The sequence below is a fragment of the Furipterus horrens genome, unplaced genomic scaffold (assembly GCF_987537825.1).
Source record: "Furipterus horrens unplaced genomic scaffold, mFurHor1.1.pri manual_scaffold_2, whole genome shotgun sequence".
Lineage (NCBI taxonomy): Eukaryota > Metazoa > Chordata > Mammalia > Chiroptera > Furipteridae > Furipterus > Furipterus horrens.
The window spans coordinates 72,337,434-72,359,136 of NW_028327172.1; the positions used below are offsets into that span (position 1 = coordinate 72,337,434).

At 35.6% G+C, this 21,703-nt stretch overlaps 1 protein-coding gene across 1 annotated transcript; it reads left to right on the plus strand.

Annotated features, from left to right (window-relative positions):
• Positions 1-30: 30 nt before the first annotated feature.
• On the plus strand, positions 31-20,632 carry AASDHPPT (aminoadipate-semialdehyde dehydrogenase-phosphopantetheinyl transferase). Its single transcript, XM_090265869.1, has 6 exons — positions 31-303; positions 2,638-2,863; positions 13,463-13,584; positions 14,214-14,375; positions 18,339-18,410; positions 20,435-20,632. Exons 1-6 carry the CDS (start codon positions 121-123, stop codon positions 20,597-20,599), a joined length of 930 nt encoding a protein of 309 aa, XP_090121995.1. The 5' UTR covers positions 31-120; the 3' UTR covers positions 20,600-20,632.
• The last annotated feature ends 1,071 nt before the right edge of the window (positions 20,633-21,703 follow it).

Below are 21,703 nucleotides of genomic sequence, written 5' to 3' on the forward strand. Positions count from 1 at the left end.
GTGCCCTCAGACGTACGCGACGCTCCGCCCCCTCCGCACAGACGGCCGGGTAAGAGTGGGTGGAGCCCACTTTGCAGCCCCGCCATCAGGCTCAGCGGCGGCTAGGTTCGTTTTCAGCGTATGGTTCTCCACGCCAAGCAGCTTTGCTTGGTTTCAGCAATGGAAGGCGTGCGCTGGGCCTTTTCCTGCGGCACTTGGCTACCGAGCCGAGCCGAATGGCTCTTGGCGGTTCGATCGATCCAACCTGAGGAGAAGGAGCGCATTGGCCAGTTCGTCTTTGCCCGGGACGCTAAGGCAGCCATGGTACTACATGTCTCTGGTATTTTCAGCCGAGGAAGCAGATGTTGGGGGAGGTAGGCCGGACTGTGGAGACCCTCTACCGTCCTAGCGTCGACGCCCGCGTTTTAGCCTACTAGGGGCGAGCCGGGGGTAGAGTGGTCGGCGCTGTCGAATCTATGTGCGTGGCCTGGTCTCCATGGCCTTTGTAGTCGTTTTGGAGGCCTAGCTCCGCGGCAAAAATAAGCCCCTCCCACATTGTAATCGAAATAAAGACCTTGCTAAGCCGTAAAATAGGTGTAGGGAAAGACTACGAAGTGGTTGGGGTACCCCCATGTAATGGATGTTTTCATATTTTTGTTAATTTTTTTTTTTTTTTGGCACGTGAGCCTGTAGCGCATACTTACTCTGCAGCTGAGAGCTTCCCCAAAATATCGATGATATGACTGAGACAGGATAGTAAGAAGCTAGGAAAATTCCTGGGCAGATGGGATGGGGAAACTGAGGTAAAATTAAGGCCACATAGTTTGAACAAATTACAAACCAGCTAGTCATCTCCCGTAACCAAGGACACGAGTAAATAAATGGTTTATACCCCTCGTCCTTAACCAGAGAGTATCTTGCCTCCCTAGCCATAAACCACAAGCCTCCAGGGAAGAGAGGAAGGGGAAATTCTAATGCAAATAGGAGAACTCCGAAACAAAGGAGCCAGCTTGGAAAGTAGCTGGGACTTCCCTTTCAGCACCCCCCCCGAAGAGAAACAGCAGGAATTTCCCCCTCGAACATTCCCAGGTTTCCCCTATATAAACTTGCTTCTGAAAGCTCAAGGTAAGGTGGATGTTAGGGTTTTAACCCGCCCCGTTCTCAGACTGCTATCCTCTGATATTGATAAAAGTGGAATCATAATCTAATCCCTGTCTCTGCTTTTTGGCTGAGTGATGACAGAAGAGCCGTGGCTCGATTGCCCTCCAGTTTCATGATTTCGTTTACTTGTGCACACTGGAACTGGAAGAGGCGTAGAACAGCCTCCTTTTACCAAAGAAACTGAAGCCCCAGGAGAATGCAGTCCCAGGAATACCTTCCTGACTACATACCTTGGGAAACAATATTTTAAATAGAATTATTTATTTTAGTTACGTATTTTTAAGCAACAAATGGAAAGTTGGATTTCAAAATTACTTTCTGTAATACAGTTTGAAACAGTCTGTAATTACCATCATTTCAAAAAACTCATTCCTGAAGTCCCTTTATTGAGACAACTTTTCATTTGAAATTTGGGCTAATTCATATTTTTTGAAAGGCATATTGGTGAATATTTTTTATAGTTTTGCAGTTTTAAGAAGTCTTTTAGAATTGAAGGAAAAAACTTGGAAGATGTTTTACAAACTATTATATACTTTGTTATCTTATACTCGTGAGTATTCTGGGTATTTTTATGTGTTAGTAATATCTTCCTTAATTAGGTGGAGGTGGAAGAGAGTAGGTGGGGAGGGTATGTGAAAGAAGATCATACATAGCTAATTGTTGAAACTGATGAGTATATAATAGTGATATTTTAATCTTTGTCATCTCGTGACACACATAAACTACTTACTAAAATTCTGCCTCACACCAAAAAATGTTTTTTGCCAGTGTGACCAAAAAGTAGGCATAATTTTGATTCATTCACACCGACGGCTATTGTTGTGTTGGCTGTTGTCACTTTTTTGACAGTCTAAGGAAATGGTTACTGCCCCTGACTACTTGTCAGGTGTTGCATGTTTTAAAAATTCTTGTGGCACACTGGTTGAACATCGCTGGTATGTAGGATCTAGAAATGCTGACACATATGCACAAAGATGTAGATACAACAAGGTTACTCACTAGGGAATATTTTGTAATAACAAAACTAGTGCCAGTCAATCCATACTTGCTTGATACTATAAAATATAATATTATGCTACACCTTATAGTGCACAGACCAGATGGTTATGTACAGAAATGAAATAATCCGCAACAAGTTAAAAAGATTATACATGGTAGAGTTACTATATATAATATGATCTCATAGGAAGATAGCATAATCATAGGCACATGAGCATGTATTTAGATACCTAGAGAAAAGACTGGAAGGATGCCTACTTGTTAACATTGATTGCTGTTGAGGGGAGGGAACTGCTAAGGAGAGATTCTCCCTGTTGAGGGGAGGGAGCTGTTAAGGAAAGATTAACTTCTATTTTCTTAAGCATTGCTTAAATCTTGATGCAATGTACTTCTGAAAACTTTAAAAATATTTTTAGAAACCACAAAAATTGACTGCTTTGTATGTTACAGGCAGGGTGCCTGTAGATACTAAATGTTTATGTTATATTTACTTAACAGGCTGGTCGTCTTATGATAAGGAAATTAATTGCAGAGAAATTGAATATCCCTTGGAATAATATTCGTTTGCAAAGAACTGCAAAAGGAAAACCAGTTCTTGCAAAAGACTCATTGAACCCTTACCCCAATTTCAACTTTAACATCTCTCATCAAGGGGACTATGCTGTACTTGCTGCTGAACCTGAGCTACAAGTTGGAATTGATATAATGAAAACTAGTTTTCCAGGTAATGTTGCATTTTTGTAGTACAAGAGTTAGTTATCTCCTTGTCTCCATTCATACCTATTTATTCAGTAATCTCAGGCCAGGAGATGTAGATATTTAAAGTTTTGGGGGGAAATATGCTCAGTACTCAAAGGTAGTGTATCTGAGAGAGCGTATATCTGACAAATGCATCTTTGAATGTTAGCAGACTTCTACATAAAGGATAGATTCTGCATTACTGGGATGTCATATAGTGCTTTGTCAGAGACAAAATGAAATGTAAAAGATTTTTTTTTTGAATTATGCATCAGCTTGTTAAGTAAGACTAAATTTGAAACTTTTAAGAAGACTTAAATTTGTGAAGAATAGTTTTTCAGTAGTTCTGTCTTATTTAAATAATAAATGTTAAACCAAATGGGACTCTAGTTAATTTTGAGCAGCATTCTATTCAAAAACATAGTAATTATATTGTGAGAACTTTGTTTCACTTAACTATTTCCCAAAATTCATCAGTATATTACCTCAATGATAAAGTATATTGTAGCTCTTGGAAAAAGATAACATGTATTTATGCTTTATCTAGAGCTCTTTGTAGCACATTTATATAAGTAAAAATGAAGAGCAAGCAATTATTAAAATGTTTAAGTTGCTTATATTTTACCTTAAAAATGTGTAATTGGTGACTGTGGGAACTGCTAACATTTATTTTGGGGTTGAGTAGAAAATTTTACTAAAACACATGTTCTCAACTATAATTTTTATTATCACTAATATTATATTTACTGAGCACTTACTGTGTGCCAAGGCATTTTACTAAGTGTTTTGGATATATTCTTCAAATTAATTGTCCCAACCCTAAAATGAATACACTATTATTTTTATCAAAGGATAAGTAATAGGCCAAGAAGAAAATGATTAATAAGAGAAACAATATCTTCCTCATTTCATAATGCAACTTCATGATCTTTGCTTATGTTTCCCTGGGTATGGAAGATTTGTATCAATGTTATCACCCCAATTTCTGCATAAATAACTTTACTGGTTACCTTTCACCTCATTCTTATTTTAGGGAAGTCTTTGTGAACCTTTAAATTAGGTTCTTTTGTTGTAGACTCTCATAAAAAATATTTACTGCATTCCAGTAACATCATTTGTTTATAATTATTTATCAGGATGATTGATTATCATTCCCCTGTTCTTCAGAGAGTAGGAACTATTCCCAATAAGTATCTGTGAAAAGAATGAATGAATGTTCTGTGCTGCTATACATATATATATATATATGTATAGCAAGGCTTCAGAGCATGGCTGTGAATCTCATCTCTCACTTTCGTTCAATGTCTTTACTTTGAATTTTCCCACCAGCTACTTTTTATTTCTTTTTTATTTTTATTTTTTAAGAGAGAGAGAAAAGTGGGGAGAAAGAGGGAGAGAAACAGTGATGTGAGAGAAAAACAACTGGCTGCCTTAGGTACACCTGGCTGGGAACAAACTCGCAACTCTGGCATGTGCCCTGACAGGAATTGAGCTGGCAACTTTCCAGTTTGTGCAACAACACCTAACAAATTGAGCCACACTGGCTGGGGCCCACCAGCTACTTTTTCTCTGATTTGCTCATAAAACCTTTCTATTACAATTCATTTCTTAACTTTGCTTACAAGGAGGCTTTACAAGTGATAACTGATTCTTTACCCGAGTTCCTGGATAAGCATCAGGTCATTTTATTTTAGTCTACTGAAATTATTTGCTATATTTTCTGTGCATTTTTCTCAGGAAAGGATCTTGTTTTCAGCAGTGCCATAAAAGGCTTATTCTGAAAGAACCACTGCTGTAGAGGATTCAGAATGAGCATTGGAATGAGCCAATAAGCTTTCATAGTTTTCTGCTGTCCTTTGTGAACTTTTCCTACAATCAGAAATTATTAGAGGCCATTACTCCTTAGAATGCAGTCAGCATAATTACACAGTAAAGGTTGGCTCACCAGGTTGATATCTGCCTAGAAATTATGCCTTATTGTAAGACACAGATTTTATTACCAGTTGCCTTCATGGACAATGTTGGCTTTGGTCAATACTGTATAAACAAGTAATTATTAATTGAAACAATAAATGATAGGAAGATAGTTGAGCATGAATTGACTAATCATAGTATCCAGGCCTTTTCCTCTTCTTCAACTGGTTCATTGCCAAAATGCTGTGATATATTCAGTAAAACATGGGGCAAGAGATACTTTTTGGTTATCACTGTTATTGTTATTGTGTCAATTTCTGAAGTATGAATGGACCTCATTTCTCAATGAGGGTGGCAAGTAAACACTTATTTCACTGGAGATTTATTTGAATTGCTCTGCTTATCAGAATAAGTGAGGAAATTGAGCAACAGATGTTTTTAAAAGTTACTAAATGATGGAGGATAAAACTTAGCAGCTAGTGTATTGTACTTTGTACTGGACATTATTATTAGATTGTCAACTCTGAAGATGAAGTCGAGTCAGTTTTTGTGGGCATCATTTGTATATTGAAAGACCTAGTTTTATTACTCCCATTTTGTCTGCAGGTAAACATTATGTTGGAACTTGTGGAGTCTTTCCTTCTTGTCACATTAGCCATTTCTACTAGGTTCTGATAATTTTCTTCCTCCCAGTTCTCTCATTGCTATGGCAGGGCAGTGAAAATGTATTAATGGATCTAGGAAGCTTTGGGTTCCTGCTAGCCAGGTGCCCACAATTATTGCAACCACCACTTTAGTCTTTGCTTAATGGAGAAAGAAACCTTATTTAAAAAGTCGTGCATAGTTGGTACTCAAATATTTGTTTAATGAATGTCTAGAGAAGAGTAATTGTACGATATTGGGGACCCTGGTGTAAATAAACTGGCAGTGCAGTGCATTCTGAAACCTGGGAGGGGAAGTGTTTTGTAGGTTGTCACTCTGATACCCAATCAGGAGATTTTAGTTGTTTTTTTCTTTCTTTCTTTTTTATTATTTATTTTTTTATTTTTACATAAAATTATTTATGTATCATACTTATAAAATAAGGCAAGATAAGAGCAATAATATAAAAACTGGTTTAAATTTGCGAAAAGACCAAGAATCTTCCCCTGTGGCTTTACACTTATTTGCAGTTTTACATTTTTATTATAAACTTGGCTGGATAAAAAACAACTCAGTATTTTGAGATTTAATACTAATTTAATCGCTTTGAAATGACTATCATAGAACTTTTTTAGAACAAGTGTTATATAAATTAAGCACAGTAAGTATAAAATAAGTGGTGGTATATTATGTGATAGCTAGGAATGTGGTAGGGCCTATTGCTTGTCTCCTTCCACTGTACCATCCATCTGTCCTAATTGAGTCCCCCTTTTTACTTTGGTAATCACCCAGTTATTACATAGTTGGAGAGATATTAAAAAAACAAAACAACCCTGTAGCAGTTTTCTTAAAACTGTTAGGTTGCTTTTTAATAAAATCTAATCTGTTTAACATGACCTTATCTTATTCTTACTTATCTATCCATTTGCTGACCACCTGATCTTTTCCTTCGTGGCCCCTGTCATTTGTAACTGTGACTTAGTTATTTGGTTACTATTTTCCCTCATTAGATAAGCTCTGGAACCATGCTTGTCTTTTTGGGCCACAGTATACCTAGTACCTTAAAGGTCTAGCATATAGCAAGTGCTCAATATGTATTGAATGTACAAATGATACAAGTTCTCAATTTTGCTGAAAATACTGAATTTGTTGAAAAATTAAAAAAAAATAGATATGCAACCACAATGAAAAATGATATTCATATAAGATACTCTCATCAGTGATTTATGATTAAAAGTAGTTCTTTCTTTAAATCTTCTTCTTACTCCCCATTTTTCTCCCTAGCTTTTTCTCTTCTCCGCTTCCATCTTTCTCTGATTCAGTTTTTATCTTTGTTCCTGTTGCAGTCTATTCCACTTTTATTTCTATCTATGCTGACCTACATTCTTCTAGATCTGCATTTTGCAGGATGTGCTACTTAAAGCTTTTCTTTCTTTCCTCCCTCCCTCCTTTCCTTCTTTCCTTCCTTCCTTCTTTCTTTTCTTTTAAAGCTTGGAGGTTTACAGCCTGTAACTAGCTTAAATAAGTCACACTTCCCTTTGTACTCTGAATTTCTTACTGAAAAACCAGGTCTTCACTGGCAGGGAGTATCCTCAGTTACTGCATGGGTTTTCAGTGGGGTCATAATGTAGAACTCCTGTATGTGTAACACTGTTAAAGGCTTGTATGCATTATCTTGTTTTATCCACTTAAGCCTAGGATATAAGTACAGTTGACCCATGAACAACACAGGGATCAGGAGCAGCAACCTCCCATCCAGTTGAAAATTGTATAACTTTTGACTCTCCCCAGAACTTAATTACAGTCACACTTTGGTATCTGTGGGGCACTGGTATCAGGAATTTTGCAGATACCAGACTCCAGTTGCTCAGGTTCCTTATATAATATGGCATAAAACAGTATATACAGTCTACCCTCTGCATCCATGGTTTTCCAACCTTGGATCAAAAATACTGTCTCTGGTTGGTTGAATCCCTGGGATATGGAGGACCGACTATATTGCAAAAACTACACGTGTTAAGTGCACCTTTGTAGTTCAAACCCCCATTGTTCAGGGGCCAGCTGTACTATTATTGTACAGTATAGATTAAGATACTTGCTCAAGGTGACAAACAAGAGAAGGTCATGGATTTGAACCCATACTACAAAACCAGGTATTCTGGCATTGCACTCTACAATGTATGGCCTCTTAATGCTGGGCTTTATTAGTAATGTTTAAGGGTTTGCGAGTATAAAATCTATGAAAAAATCTGTGGAACCCAGTTAAATTTATTTAGTTTTTAGGGAAGAACTGATGTCTAAGAAGACTTGTCTTAGCATTTTTAAAAACATTAGGCATTGTAAACAAGAGTGTGGTGTTAGCAAAAGAATAGACAGCAAGGAGGGTTAAGAGTTAGAGCCCAGTATCTATACATTATCTTTTGAATTTGTTTTTATGTTTTGCTATATGAATTTTACTTAATTAAATATACTTATCTTTTCCTTGATAAGTTTTGAATTCGTCTTGGTTGTAAAATATTTAAATTGGTAAAAGATTTACTCCCAATTGTAGGTTATAGAGTCTCCTGTATTCTAAAAGTGTGGTTTTTTTTTATATTTGTCTAATTAGAATTTGTGTGTATATGTATATAGTACATTTTACATCCTGAGGCTAAACAGTGCTACTACCATCAGAATTGGGTAGAGCAGAAGAAACATGTAAAGTACATGGGTTTCTTAAGTATTTGATAAATGTTAGCTCTAAGGTTGTTGTGGTAGTTGTTACTGTTATATGTATAGAATGTTGTTTCTAAAGTGGTGGTCAAAATACTAAAACCTGTGAGGATGTGTATTAAAAAGTCAGATATTTTGAAACCACCTAGACCTACTGAACCAGAACTTCTGAAATGCAACTAACGGTTCTACATGTAAGCAATTTCCCAGGTGATTGTTATACATATGATATTAATGTTTGAGCAACATTATATTAAATTTACAGAGTTAACAAAGAAAATGATTGTAACCAATCAGCATTTTTTACGAGTGGAATAATCATAAAGCCGTTAGGTCCTTGTCTCACACTATACAACAATATAGTTAGAGTTAGGTTTTCATAACAATTACTAGACCACAGTATAAATGTATATTTGGTCAGACTTCTTAAAAAAGGAAGCCTTTTAAGCTTAAAAGAGCAAAAAACAACAAAGTCAGCAGATGTGAGTGATTTCATATTATTATCTTTTCTCTCGCAAACCAGGGAACATATTTGTGGCATATATGACAGACAAAGGTGAATGTTGTTAATATATAAAATGCTTGTGAGTACTGATAGGAAAATCAATTAAGGTTTACTTGATGAATGGACCAAGGGCTTAATAAAACAGTTCACAAAAAAAGGAGATTATATATATGAACAACTACCCCATCAACCTTAGAACTAACATTCAGTACTTAGTAGTTATGGGCACTTTACATGTCTATTCCTTAATATACCTAACTCTTTGTCTCCGATTTATAGCTTTAAGAAATAGCCACAGAGATGTTAAATAGCAGTAAAGAAAAGAGAGAGTGGGGATTTGCCTGTTTGACTCCAGGGCATAACACTGAAGCTCTTAAAGAGTATTTAAGTTAAATTGTATTCGTGTGCTAGTTTCCTAGGACTCTTGACAAAGTACCACAGACTTCGTGTCTTAAAACAGAAATGTACTGTCTGATGGTCCTGAAGGCTGGAAGTCAATGAAGTTGTTGTCAGAGCCATGCTCCCTCTTGTAGGTTCCAGGGAAGACTCCTTTGCCTAAGTTTCCTGGCAATCCTTGGCATTCATTGGCTTGGACCTTTTCACTTCATTTTCCACCTTTATCTTAATGAGATCTTATCCCCTGTAGTCTCTCTGTGTGCCTAAATGTTTTTTTCTTACAAGCATACCAGTCATTGGGTACTAGGGCCCACCCTAATCTAATATGACTTGGTTACACCTGCAAAAACTATTTCCAGATAAGATCACATTTGGAGGTTCTGGGTGGGCATACATTTTGGGCAACACTACTCCACCCAGTACATTCTACCCTGTGACTCTGCCAAATTTATATCCTCACATACAAAATATATTCACCCCATCCCCACATCCTTAAGTCTTAAACTGTGCCAGCATTAACATTAAAACCTAAGTCTTGTCTAAATATCAAATCAAAAAGTTCCAGATCTCATTATCTGAGTCATCTAAATCAGGTATTGGTGAAACTCTGGGTATGATGCAAGGTGGGGCAAAATTCCTCTTCCATCAGAGAACCTGTAAAATTAGAGCACAGATCACTTGCTCCTAAAATACATTGGTGGGGCATGTATGAGAATGTCATTTTTAAAGGGAGAAGTTGGAAGAAAAAAGGACCCTTGTGTCCCAACCAAGTTCAAAACCCAGCAGAGCAAATTACATTAAGTATCAAAGCCTGAGGTTAATCCTTTGTGGCTCCCTGCTGTGTCCTCTGGCTCTTCAGGGTGGCCCCACCCATTGCACCTTCACCTTGCTTTCCCAGTCCTTCCCTTTACTTGAAGGATAACACATTTGCAGCCAAGTAGCCCTGACTCTGTAGGCCCTTACCTTGCCTGTGTGTGTTGATACTTATAGGTGTTAATAAATGCACATTTAAATAAAAACACTGAAAGCAACTGCAGTTTAGGACTGCTTAGGTGGTGGAGAGTTTCAAGCCCAGGTCGTGTTTTTTTCTGTGATGAGCTACTTGTATGGAGGGCTTAAAGGGCTCCTTTGTCAGCATACTGCATGCTTTGTGGTGGTTTGTGAAACCCTTATTAGCAGGTCAGGCACTTTTGTTTTATTCTGGTTTTCTAATACAATTTATTATCCAAAGCTGAATTTAATTAGTTGAGGCATACAGATGGATATTGCCCAATTCCTTTCTAAAGTAACTGGTCTATTTAAGAAGAGTGGCAAACTAACTGAGGTGCTGATATATTGTTTTGAAGAGAAATTGATGTTGGTTGGCCTTGAGGTTCTGGTACTTGTAGAATTTTTTTTCCATAGGCTTGCAACAGCAACTAAGGGTATTGACTATAAATTATTTTGTTTTAGGTTACTACTGTATGTTTAATAAGTTTTGCAGTTGCTGTATGACCTTGATTAGTTGATTACTAGGAACGTTTAGTTAATATCAATCACTGCTTTCCCTAAAGATTATAAGATGGTGGATCTCCTTTTTAAAACTTGGTTAATGATTCTATGTAAATTTTCAGTCATTTTGTCTTTCTTATGTGTATACTTAAGTTTTTTCATGTGCAATAATAGAATGATTAAAACGAAGATTAGAATAGACATGAATATATGATGGTATTAGGCAGCTTTGCTAACTTATATATTCAATAATTGTGCTGTCTTCAGATAGTTTGAAGGACGATGCACTATTCTGGTAAGTCCTACTGAAATTTTTTTCTTTTTTAATTCCAATTTCCTAAAGTACTTAAATTCCAATTTCCTAGATAAAGTACTTAAAGAGTACTCATCCACTGTGTATTTCCATTGTAATGCCACAGTGTTGTGCTTTGGTTGCGTATTCACAAAATCATCTTTTTCTGTTGCTGTCAGATCTCTTTATTTGTGGAGTAAATAAGATGCTCTCAAAAGTATATGAAAATGCACTCATATCATATACTTTTAGCTGCACATAATCAGTTATGTGATTACTTTCCAGTGACTGTACTCGATTGCTTTTTACGTTAATCAGTTTTTTATTAGCATGCATATTTAAATATTTTTCCATGATTGCCACATTATATTTAGTTAAAAATCAGAGGGTTATGAAATTATAGCTTGAAGAAACCAACAAATAAGTTGACTGCATAGGTGACAACAAGCATGTCTTTAAATTTTAGGCTTTTTGGATAGTATTATGTTAAACTACAGTTCCGCTCATTATGTAGTGCTGTCTTCCAAATCCAGGATAGCTATTCTTCCTATTGTTACTATTTACACTATTAGTGCCAGAATCTATTGAGGAGGAAACAGTTCATGATTTATATAGCTATAGTGCTCCCATAATTTAAAATCTTTAGACATACTTGCATCACTTTTGCAAGCTTGCTGTCATTACTTTCTCTAGCGTGTAATTTGTCAAGTCAGAATGTACTAGCGATGTTTGTATTTTAACAAGATAGTTTTTATTAAGGGCCTTAAGGAATTAGCACCAGACTATGAAAGGGATTCATAGCCCTTGGACTCCTAGGATCACATTTTAATATCTCGATGCTGTTGAATGAAATGACTTTATAACTTTGCTGGGTTACTTTTAGGATATAATAGTTCTCACAATAACAAACTGTAGACATTAATTCATAAAATGGATTGTAATGTTATTCTTCTTGAGAAGAGAGGGCTAAGGAGAAGATAGATGAATAAAATGAGTCTAATGAACTTGAAAATAAATAAGGACCTTTGTCTTGAACTAAAGGACCACATATTTGTTGTAGGGTTATTGGAAATATTTCCTGGCCAAACAAGAGGAGACTTCTCATTATTTTGAAATGGGGCTGGTAGGGGAGTATTAATTTTGGGCGGAACAGGCTCTTAATATTTTCTATCCTTGAAATAACTATGTGAAAGGTACTTTTTTACTGTAGGACAGTGATTTTCAACCAGTATGGCACAAGAATTTTTAAAACATGCAATACCTGACTATTTAGTCAGGAGCACTGACTTCTTTTTCCTTTGATGGTGTGAGTGAATCAAAATTATACCTTCCTTTTTTTTTTTTTTTGTCAAATAAGCAAAAAAAAAATTTTTTTTGTTTGCTGCAGAATTTTAGTAGTTTATGTGTGCCATGATATGAAAAAGGTTGAAAATTGCTGCATGTAGAAGAAACTATAAACTCCTATGAAGATAAGGTTCACCTCTGTTTTGCTCATCATGATAGTTCTAGCACCTAGCACTTCGGCATTTTTAGAATAAAAATTATAATAGAGTGCTAACTATTGAATTCTCGTGGCGGAGTTAGTGACTAAATTCCAGTTAAGCATTTCGTAGGGGGATTTGACAACTTTTTCCAGACATGCTATGTTGGCAGATGTCCCTTTTTAGACTAGTCAGTCAATTAAGAATGTCAGATTTTGGAGCTGGGTATTTTAGAAATGGGAGTTGGAGTTAGAATAGGCAAGCTACATTAACAGTCTGCAGAGGGACTACCTTCAAGAGCAAGAACTGTGACTGGTTTGTTTTTAATCATTAGTTCGATGCATATTTGTATCATATTTATATATTCTGTATATTTTAATTTGTGTTTTAGCCCTTAACTCTGGGAATCAGGTTCTATGACACTTTTTGTAATATATGTTTAGAACGCTATGTAATATTTTGTTGTTTATGAACAGTGGAGTTAGGGATATTTTTCAGATTTTTTAAAAACGAGCCTATTTTATAGTATCCCCAAAAGAATAGGAATCAAAATCTACTGTATTTGGAGAAGTCATATCAGAAAATGTTAAAACAGTAATTTTGAAGGAAATAAGTATATTTTCCATTCATGGTGATAACTTTCAATAAAAGAACACTTTTCAACTTTCTACCCATTTCCAAGAAATTAATAATGAAGACATTGTTCCCTTTTTTCTTGTTATATAGCTAAGTAAAATTTTAAACTCCGGAATAGAATTGCTCTGTTTAAAGAGTTCTTACAGATTTACGATATTCTGTCAAATATAGGAATTTCCTCTTAACTAAAATTTATAACAGGTTTGGCTGCTAAATTTTATCAATTTGGCAGGGCATCTATTGATATAACCATATGGTTTTTCTCCTTAAATATTTAGTAATTCATGGGATTTTGCTATTCCTAGTAACCTATCATTTTTCTGGGCTAACCCCAGCTTGTCATTGTAGGTTATTCTTTGAATTCCCAGCTTAATTTGATATGCTGATATTTTGTTTAGGATTATTGTGACTATTCAAAAGTAAGTATAGGTTGGCGTATAGTTTTCTTTTATGTGCTGTCTTTAACAGATTTGGTAATAGAATAGCTATTTTTAATTCTGTTTCCTTAATTGACAGGTCGTGGCTCAATTTCAGAATTCTTTCATATTATGAAAAGAAAGTTTACCAACAAAGAATGGGAAACAATCCGAAGCTTTAAAGATGAATGGACTCAGCTGGATATGTTTTATAGGAATTGGGTATAATTTCTTCCTAATTTTGAGAGTAAATGCTTATGATGATTTCATTATCTCTGCAAAAAATAGGAGCAAAATGTTTTTGGTTACCTGGTAGTTTATACATTGTTTGAAGTAAATAGATCATTACTTGGGAACTTGATGATTTTTATGTATACATTATTATATTATAATGACATTTAAGAAAATTTAACATACATTTAATGCTCATTTAGAAGGTATTTACTTTTGAAGCTGAAACAAGGCTTTTTATCACTTTTTATAAATTTTTCTGCGTTAAACCTACACATTAGGTTTTATATAACAAACACTTTTATATAAAATTTACTATATGCCACAAGACATTACTTTAAGCCTTTTGTAAATTAGTTAATTTAATTATTATAAAAGACCTATGAGAAAGTCCTATTATTGCATGTTACACATGAGAAATGGAGGTACAGGGAGTTTAAATGATTTTTCTTAATATTATATGGTTGGTTTGTCTTCCTGTGTATTATAAGAGTGAAAAAAAGAAATAGCTTATAGCCATAATGTAGTATAAAGATCCAGATGTTTTTGGCCTGTAAATTTTATGGAAAATTTTATCTACTTAAAACTCTAAGAAAAAAATTTTTTTTTCTGTATCTAAGGCACTGAAAGAAAGCTTCATAAAAGCCATAGGTGTTGGACTAGGATTTGAATTGCAACGTCTTGAATTTGATATATCCCCATTAAACCTGGATATAGGCCAGGTTTATAAAGAAACACGTTTGTTTCTGGATGGAGAAGAAGAAAAAGAATGGGCATTTGAGGTAAGAAATTTATCAAAATTGCTATTACTGTAACGATTTGTTTATTTTGTGCATGTGTGTGAGATTGATTTGAGGAAGCTAGTCATTGAAACAAAACAACTGGAATCCAATCCTGGTGCTCTGAAGGTGAAGTCAGGGATACCATGAGAACATACAGGATTTAAGTTGAAAGATGAATCATAGTGAGTTAATAAAATGGGAAGAAAAAAAGAGGCCCTGGAATAGAAAGAGATTTGTGTGTATAAACAGCCAGACGAACCCATTTGGACTGTGTTGCGATTAGGGTGTTTCAGGTTAGATTGGTAATATGCAGGGCGTTATGGGTCAGGTTAAAGATTTTGTTCTCTTTCTGTATTTGATTTCAGTCACTAGCCATTTTTACCCTGTTTCCCCGAAAATAAGGCATCCACTGAAAATAAGACCTAGTGCAATTTTTTTCAAGCTTAGAAATACAAGGCCTCCCCTGAAAATAAGACCTAGCGGCAGTCATTGCTATAGCTCCCCCCAAGCCATACATCAATGCTAGCAGATCATTTAGATAGGTCTTACCTTGTGTAGGAGGCATATGCTGCCCGGAGAACATGAAAGGGAGAACACTGCAGCCGCTCTTCCAAGGACCGTTGTGCATGGGTGAGCTCGAAGAGGCCCGCCACTGCAGCCACCGCATTTGCTGTACATGGAAATCGAGTCACAAGAAATTCTTGATGGAATTCAGAGTTTGGCTGGTTATGCTGATGTTTGTGATGACATGACTACAGTATATGAATAAATGTTGATTTTTTGTTCAACAATAAATGTGAATTCTTGTTCATGGAAAAGTAAGACATCCCCTGAAAATAAGACCTAGCGCATCTTTAGGAGCAAAAATTAATATAAGACATTGTCTTATTTTCGGGGAAACATGGTAGTTGCTAGTGAGAGAAATCCAGCATAAACTCATTTAAGCCAACTGATAACTATATAGGCTACTAGAATGTTTCATGTAACTGGGCCTCAGAATTAACTAGAATTAGGGACTAGAAAACTCAGAACTCTTATATTTTCCTTTTGCCTTTCTGTATATCCTGGCTTCAATTCTCTCCCACCCTTGTTTCTCATTCTGGTCATCAGCTTTCTTAACTTCCTTGGTTTGTGCAGCAGGAAACATGGCTGCCTACCACTCATACACGTAACAGGATAAAACCTCATGGAGATTGGGAGATTGGTGGACTCCTTTTCTGTTCTGAGTCCTAAACTCCCTGGCCTAGCTTGAGTCTGGTGCTTATCCTCTGACTAGTCATCATAGCCAAGGAGGTGGTCTGCTGTGATTGGTCCAGGTTGTGTCAGGGGTTCACAGCCCAGGAAATAGTTTGTATACTAATGTGGTTGTTCCTGCAATAATCACCTGCATTGTGTTCAGAGAAGTTCGGTGTCCAGAATAAAGAATTAGTATAGAGTGGATAAAATGGGACTCTTCACTAATTTTCTCAAAAAAATTTAACAGGTCTCAGTAGAGTGATAAGAGTTGTATCTTACGAACAAGTTCTGTCTGGGTGGAGATTAAGGAAGTGAGATGTCAAAGATGTTATGATCAATTCTGTGACTTACATAGAACTCACCATTGAAAAACTGAATACTAGAGATAGAGTTTGAGACACCATAGAAACTCCAAGTGAACGTGTCAGATGAATAGAGTGAAGGGTGAGGTTAGCGCGAAACAATCATAATCATTATAACGTATGCCTGGTAGTTGAAGCTATGGGATTTAAAGTTGCAGCTGTGAAATCACCTATATTAGAAGAGAGAAGGGCCCTAGAACAGTGTCCTGAGAATACTAATACTTAAAGGGGATGTGGAGGAGACAAAAAAAGTATCAAAATAGTTAGAAATAAACTAAGAGAGTAGAGGGTCCAAGGGGCAGAAAGTATTTTGAGAATGAGATCTGCATCAAAACTAACATACCAAGTAAGGTAGGGATTTTATCAGTTAAAGAGTAAATTATGTTTGGGATATTTTAAGAGTACAATTTAAAAAAAATGTAACCAAAATTACCTTTAATACTTAAAAGGGTCAGCCTCAGCCATTTCACTCTTGGGAAATCCTTTATTCTTAATGGGAGTAGGCCTAGTAACAGTGAGGAGGAAAGAGTCATGACCGGGGCAGCACCTTTGGGTGGTAAAGATGTCTGAATTGCTGTGGACCAAATAGATGCTGTGGAAAATGGTAGCCACTGGGTCTGAACCATCTTGAAAGGACCCCAGGGAACTCCAAAAGAAAGAGGCAGTAAGCAGTCTGCAGCATTAAGACAGTGCCTGCAGGGTTGAAGTGCATATATTTAACAACCTTAACTCCAGGTGTACAATTGGATGGTACCTACTGGCACTCACAAGTTAAGTGATGCAGAAGGCTAAGGATACTCTCCTCATCCAAGCAGAACATAAGGACAGTGTCACATAGGATATATGGTAACATTCTGCATATGAAGAGAAAAGGAGGCATTTATTTCCTTGGAGATACAAAAGAACACTGAAAGTGAAAATTATATAAGCAAGAAGATTTTAAAAATATTTGCTTAGTGTTTTTGGTAGCATCCCAGAAAAGAACATGTCTGAAATGGAAGCTAAGAACCTTAAGGAGAGCATAGGCTTGGCATTTTAGTGGACAGACTGCATGAGAAAACTGGTGTTGCCCACAATGACCTCTGATATTCACCTATGATACAGACACTTCAGAACTGCTGAACTAAGTGGTTTTCCAAAAGTAATGATGTTCATATTATTAATATATTCAGTGGAAAGAATGGGAGGACAACCATGTGTCAAAAAGAATAGATTTGTTATAATAAATATTGTGAGCTTGTTTTTAGCTAAAGGGGAGATAACCTATTAAATCTTTTCTGATATATATTGTAGCTAGTTATATTTTTCCCCTTTAAATTATTTTTCTAAACTCATACTGAATTTTACTTCTTGTTAATTGATAGGAAGATAAGAAAAACAAGTAAAGCTTGTAAGTCCCTAAGTAACAGTTCTGATTGTAGTTTCCTAGTTCAGCTGATGTCTTGTGGAAGAATGCAATAGTAAAGTGGCTTTCTGGTGAACTTTTTCTTTAGTCGTTGTTGTTTGTTTTGTTTTGTTTTTTAAGTAGTTGTTACTTCTCTCTGGTAACAGCTTCAGTATCTATTACCTTTTTTAAAGCCACCCCCCTTCACCCCAATTAGTCTCATACATAGGGGAAAATAGAAAGTTGCCTGTTTTTTTGTCTTATAAATTCCACCATGATTTTCCATAGGCTTTAGTATGTAGTTAACCAAATGTTTATAAACCACTGTTGCAGTCTGATTTTTTTATGTTAATCTTAAGCATATATAAAATTAAACATCAGTGAGGGCAGATGGCTAGATAGGTGTAACTCTGGATAGGACACTTTATCTTTGTATTACTCTGGTTTATAATGTATTATATGAACCATTAAGAAAGAGCAGGAAAACCCCAAATGAGCAGTGTTTTGTAAGTAAAAGGAGAATGGGGATTGTATTTTAAAATATTAATGTCAAAAGAAAGGCTAGCAAGACATAACAACTGAATGCAACACTTACCCCTAGACTGCCTCCCGCTCTAGAGTGGGGGAAATGCTATAAAAGAGGTTATTGGAGTAGTTAAAAAATATGGAACACAGATGGTAGATTTAAGTACTATTTCAATGTTATATTAACCAAAGGTATTAACTACTCTGGTTATGTGAGAGAATATTCCACTTAGGAAATACATATTGAAATATTTCACACTGAAGTGTCAAAAAGTGTTGTTTGACTTCTCCTGAAATGGCTGGTGGAAGTAAGGGAGTGTGTGTGTGTGTGTGTGTGTGTGTGTGTGTGTGTGTGTGTGTGTAGTGGGAGGGGGTGTTGAGATTTTAAAGATGTTTACATATCTAAATAGGTTTATACATATAATAGCCTATATTTACTTGCCTTTTATTTTTCAGGAAAGTAAAATAGATGAGCACCATTTTGTTGCAGTAGCTCTTAGGAAACCCGATGGACCTAGACATGAGGATGTAAGATTTAAAGATTTCTCTGACTTCTATTTTAAAAGCATGAATCAGTGTTGAGTTTGTTCTTTACTGATAAAATAATCATTTGATTTATATCAATTTTAGAGGGTTTTTTTCTTTGTTTTTAGATTATAAGTTAGAAGTGTTTTTTATCAAATCCTTAAGATCATCAGATATTTTACAGAAAATTTTAAGAAACATGTTACCTGCTTCATATTCAAATACTTAAATATTGCAAAGAAAAAACTTTGGTAATACTGTCCAACTAATCACGGTTTCAGTTGGAATTCAAGGAAATCACTACCTTAGTCATAACTGGTTTGTTTCCTAGTGAATTATCTTGACTATAGAGGTAGCAGCTTGACTGGTGGTAAGTAATGGAATTATCTGGCAAATTGAACCCCCGTCCTCCTTTTATAATACTATCTGTAATTATTCCCAAAGTTATAATATCAAACATGTGAGAGACCTTGTATCATATGGTGGCATAACATCAGCCTCAATTCTTCCAATTACAGTCTGTTTTTACTTTCTTCTGTTCTTAATTGGTAAGTGGAAAAACTTTAAAAAAATAAACCCTTAGGGTCAAGGACTCCTAGCCTATATATAGTTGTGATTCTGCCGTAGTATTTATTTAAGGAATACTAATAAAGTTACAATGATCGAAACTATATACATATCATTTTTAAGGATACCATGAGAGAGATTATGGTGTGATCAATATATATATCATTATCTTTAGAAAAATAGCTTAGTCTACAGATCATGCCTTAAGAAAGGTTAACAAAGATTAAAATTCCTCATAGATTATCTTCCTTAAAAAGGGATGGCATGGGGAGCATTTGAGGTCTTGCTCCCCTGCATATGTTAGTAGGTCGACTAAAATAAACTTATAAAAATTCAAAAAAAATTACAGATAGTAAGTAAAATTGACTAATTATAGAGTATACCAAAATTAAAGCTTTCTGTTCAAAACAAGTTTATTGACAAAGTTAATGATGAAAGTTGGGAAGAGATTTTTGCAATGTCTAAAACCAACAGGGGAGCATTTGAAATTTTGCTCCCCAGCATATGTCATCAGTTTGGCTCAAATACATTTTTCTACAAAAATTCTAAAATAAAAATATAGGGATGGCATGTTGAAATTGACTCCTGTTACCTGAAAATGTTCTGACCGAGCTTACCTATCTCATTTTACCTCAGCTCTACACTCTGAATAACTTATATTTCCATAGAACTATATTTTTTATAACACTTGCAAATGTGGCTCTTCCTTTGTATTTCCCTGGAGAGAGCCTGTTTAGGCAGCAGCATTGGATTGGCCTAATGGGAAAAGGACTGCCATATAAACCTTTGCTGTGAGCTTGTGCAGAAGTGGTTGATCTTCCTAAGCCTTAATTTCTCCATCTACAGAATTGAGAACAACCATATCAGCATGTCCATGAGACATAAATCACATTAAATAGGTACTGACCTTGCGAAAGCACTGTAAATCCAAGTAGTATATTTACTAGAATGTACAGAATGTTAAAGGCCTACGTTGGGGTTCAGTTGTGAACCAAGGGGTCTTATCTCAAGAGTAGAAGATACAGTTTTAAGTTTAGTATTGAATGGACCATTTCCTAAAGAAGTTTTGCATCTCTTTGTGGTTATGGGAATTTTACCAGATTTACTCTCTTAAAATATTTCTCAAAAGTTTGCCTGGTAGCCCCCCCCTATCAGAATAACCCACGTTCTTATTATTTATTTTAGGATTCCTTTTAACTCATTTCCTGAAGTAAAATTTTTGGATGTGTGACTCAGTAAACCTACATTTTAAACAAATACCACAGGTGTGACAATCAGGTTATTTCATGGTTTTATGAATTGGCAACATTAATATAAGGAGTAAAAACAATTAGAAATCCTACTGTGTTAATACTTTAATATTACTGAAATGTAATTTGGTCTTATTTTCCTAATTATAAATTGATCATAAGATCAACATGCAGTGTAACAGTGAGGTAATTTTTTTTTTCCCCTTTTAGGCTTCATCTCAAGATGATTCTAAACCATCCCAGAGGCAGTTTACTATTCTTACTTACAATGATTTGATATCATCTGCTGTTCCTATGACCCCTGAAGATCCTTCATTTTGGGACTGTTTTTGTTTCACAGAAGAAATTCTGATACGAAATGGTACAAAGTCATGATATGATAAATAACAAAGGGAAATAAAAACTGTTTGTAATATTCTGTATTCACTAAAAAAAATGCCTGATACTATCAAATTTTATTTTGCAAAACCCTTTGAAAAATAAAAACAACTTTTCCAATTAAAATAGCATACTCCCAGTTCAAGATAGCTTAGTAGAAATATGTTTACCTTTTCTTTCTCCTCAGAATCGCATTTGCATTGAATTGACAGAAGAAATAGAAAGGGGCGCAGAATCTTAAGTGATACAGGCATGCCTTGTTTTATTGCACTTTGCTGTATCGTGCTTCAGTTTATCGCACTTCACAGGTATTACATTTTTTTACAAATGGAAGGCAAGACCCTCCACCAGCAAAAAGATTACTGTAGTCTGGAACTGAACCCACAATATCTCTGAGGCATGCAAATATGCAATAAGAAAACATTTAAATTCCTCTCCTTCAGACATAACTGTATCAGAGATAACTATTTCTAAAACCTTTTTCTTGGCAAATGAATCCATATTAATATACTTGTTATTTAATTAAAAAATGGGAACATACTATTTTGTAATTTTTTTCTCTTAACTGCACATCTAGTGTTCATAAATAATTCTGTGGCAAAACTGTTAATGGCTCTAAAGTATTCTCTTGTATGGCTAATAGCAGTTAGGATGCTTTTGACCAGAGGTAACAGTGTCCAAATATAATTCACTTAAGTAACAAAGAACATTTATTATCCCGTACAACACAGTTCAGAGGTGTCATTAAGGATACTTTTTTGCCTCAGCATGTTTGTTTTGCCTTAACTTGTTTCATGGTCATGGGAGTTGCTGCTGTAACTCCCAGCTTCACATCTTCATAAAATTGCATCTAAAAGTCAGGAAAGGCTTTTGTGTTTTTCCCTCACATCTCAGTTTTGTCAGTGAGCAATCCATTTCCCAGGAGTCCCCAGATTTCCCTTCATTTTCCCTTCACTCAGATCAGATCACGACAAAGCTGATCCTTAGACTCCAGAAAATAGACTCTCTAAGGTAGAAGCTGAGGTGAAGTTGGGAGGATGGCATGGAGGGGAAGCCCACTGCCTGCCTTAAGGGAGGTGTGCCTCAGTTTATTCATTATTC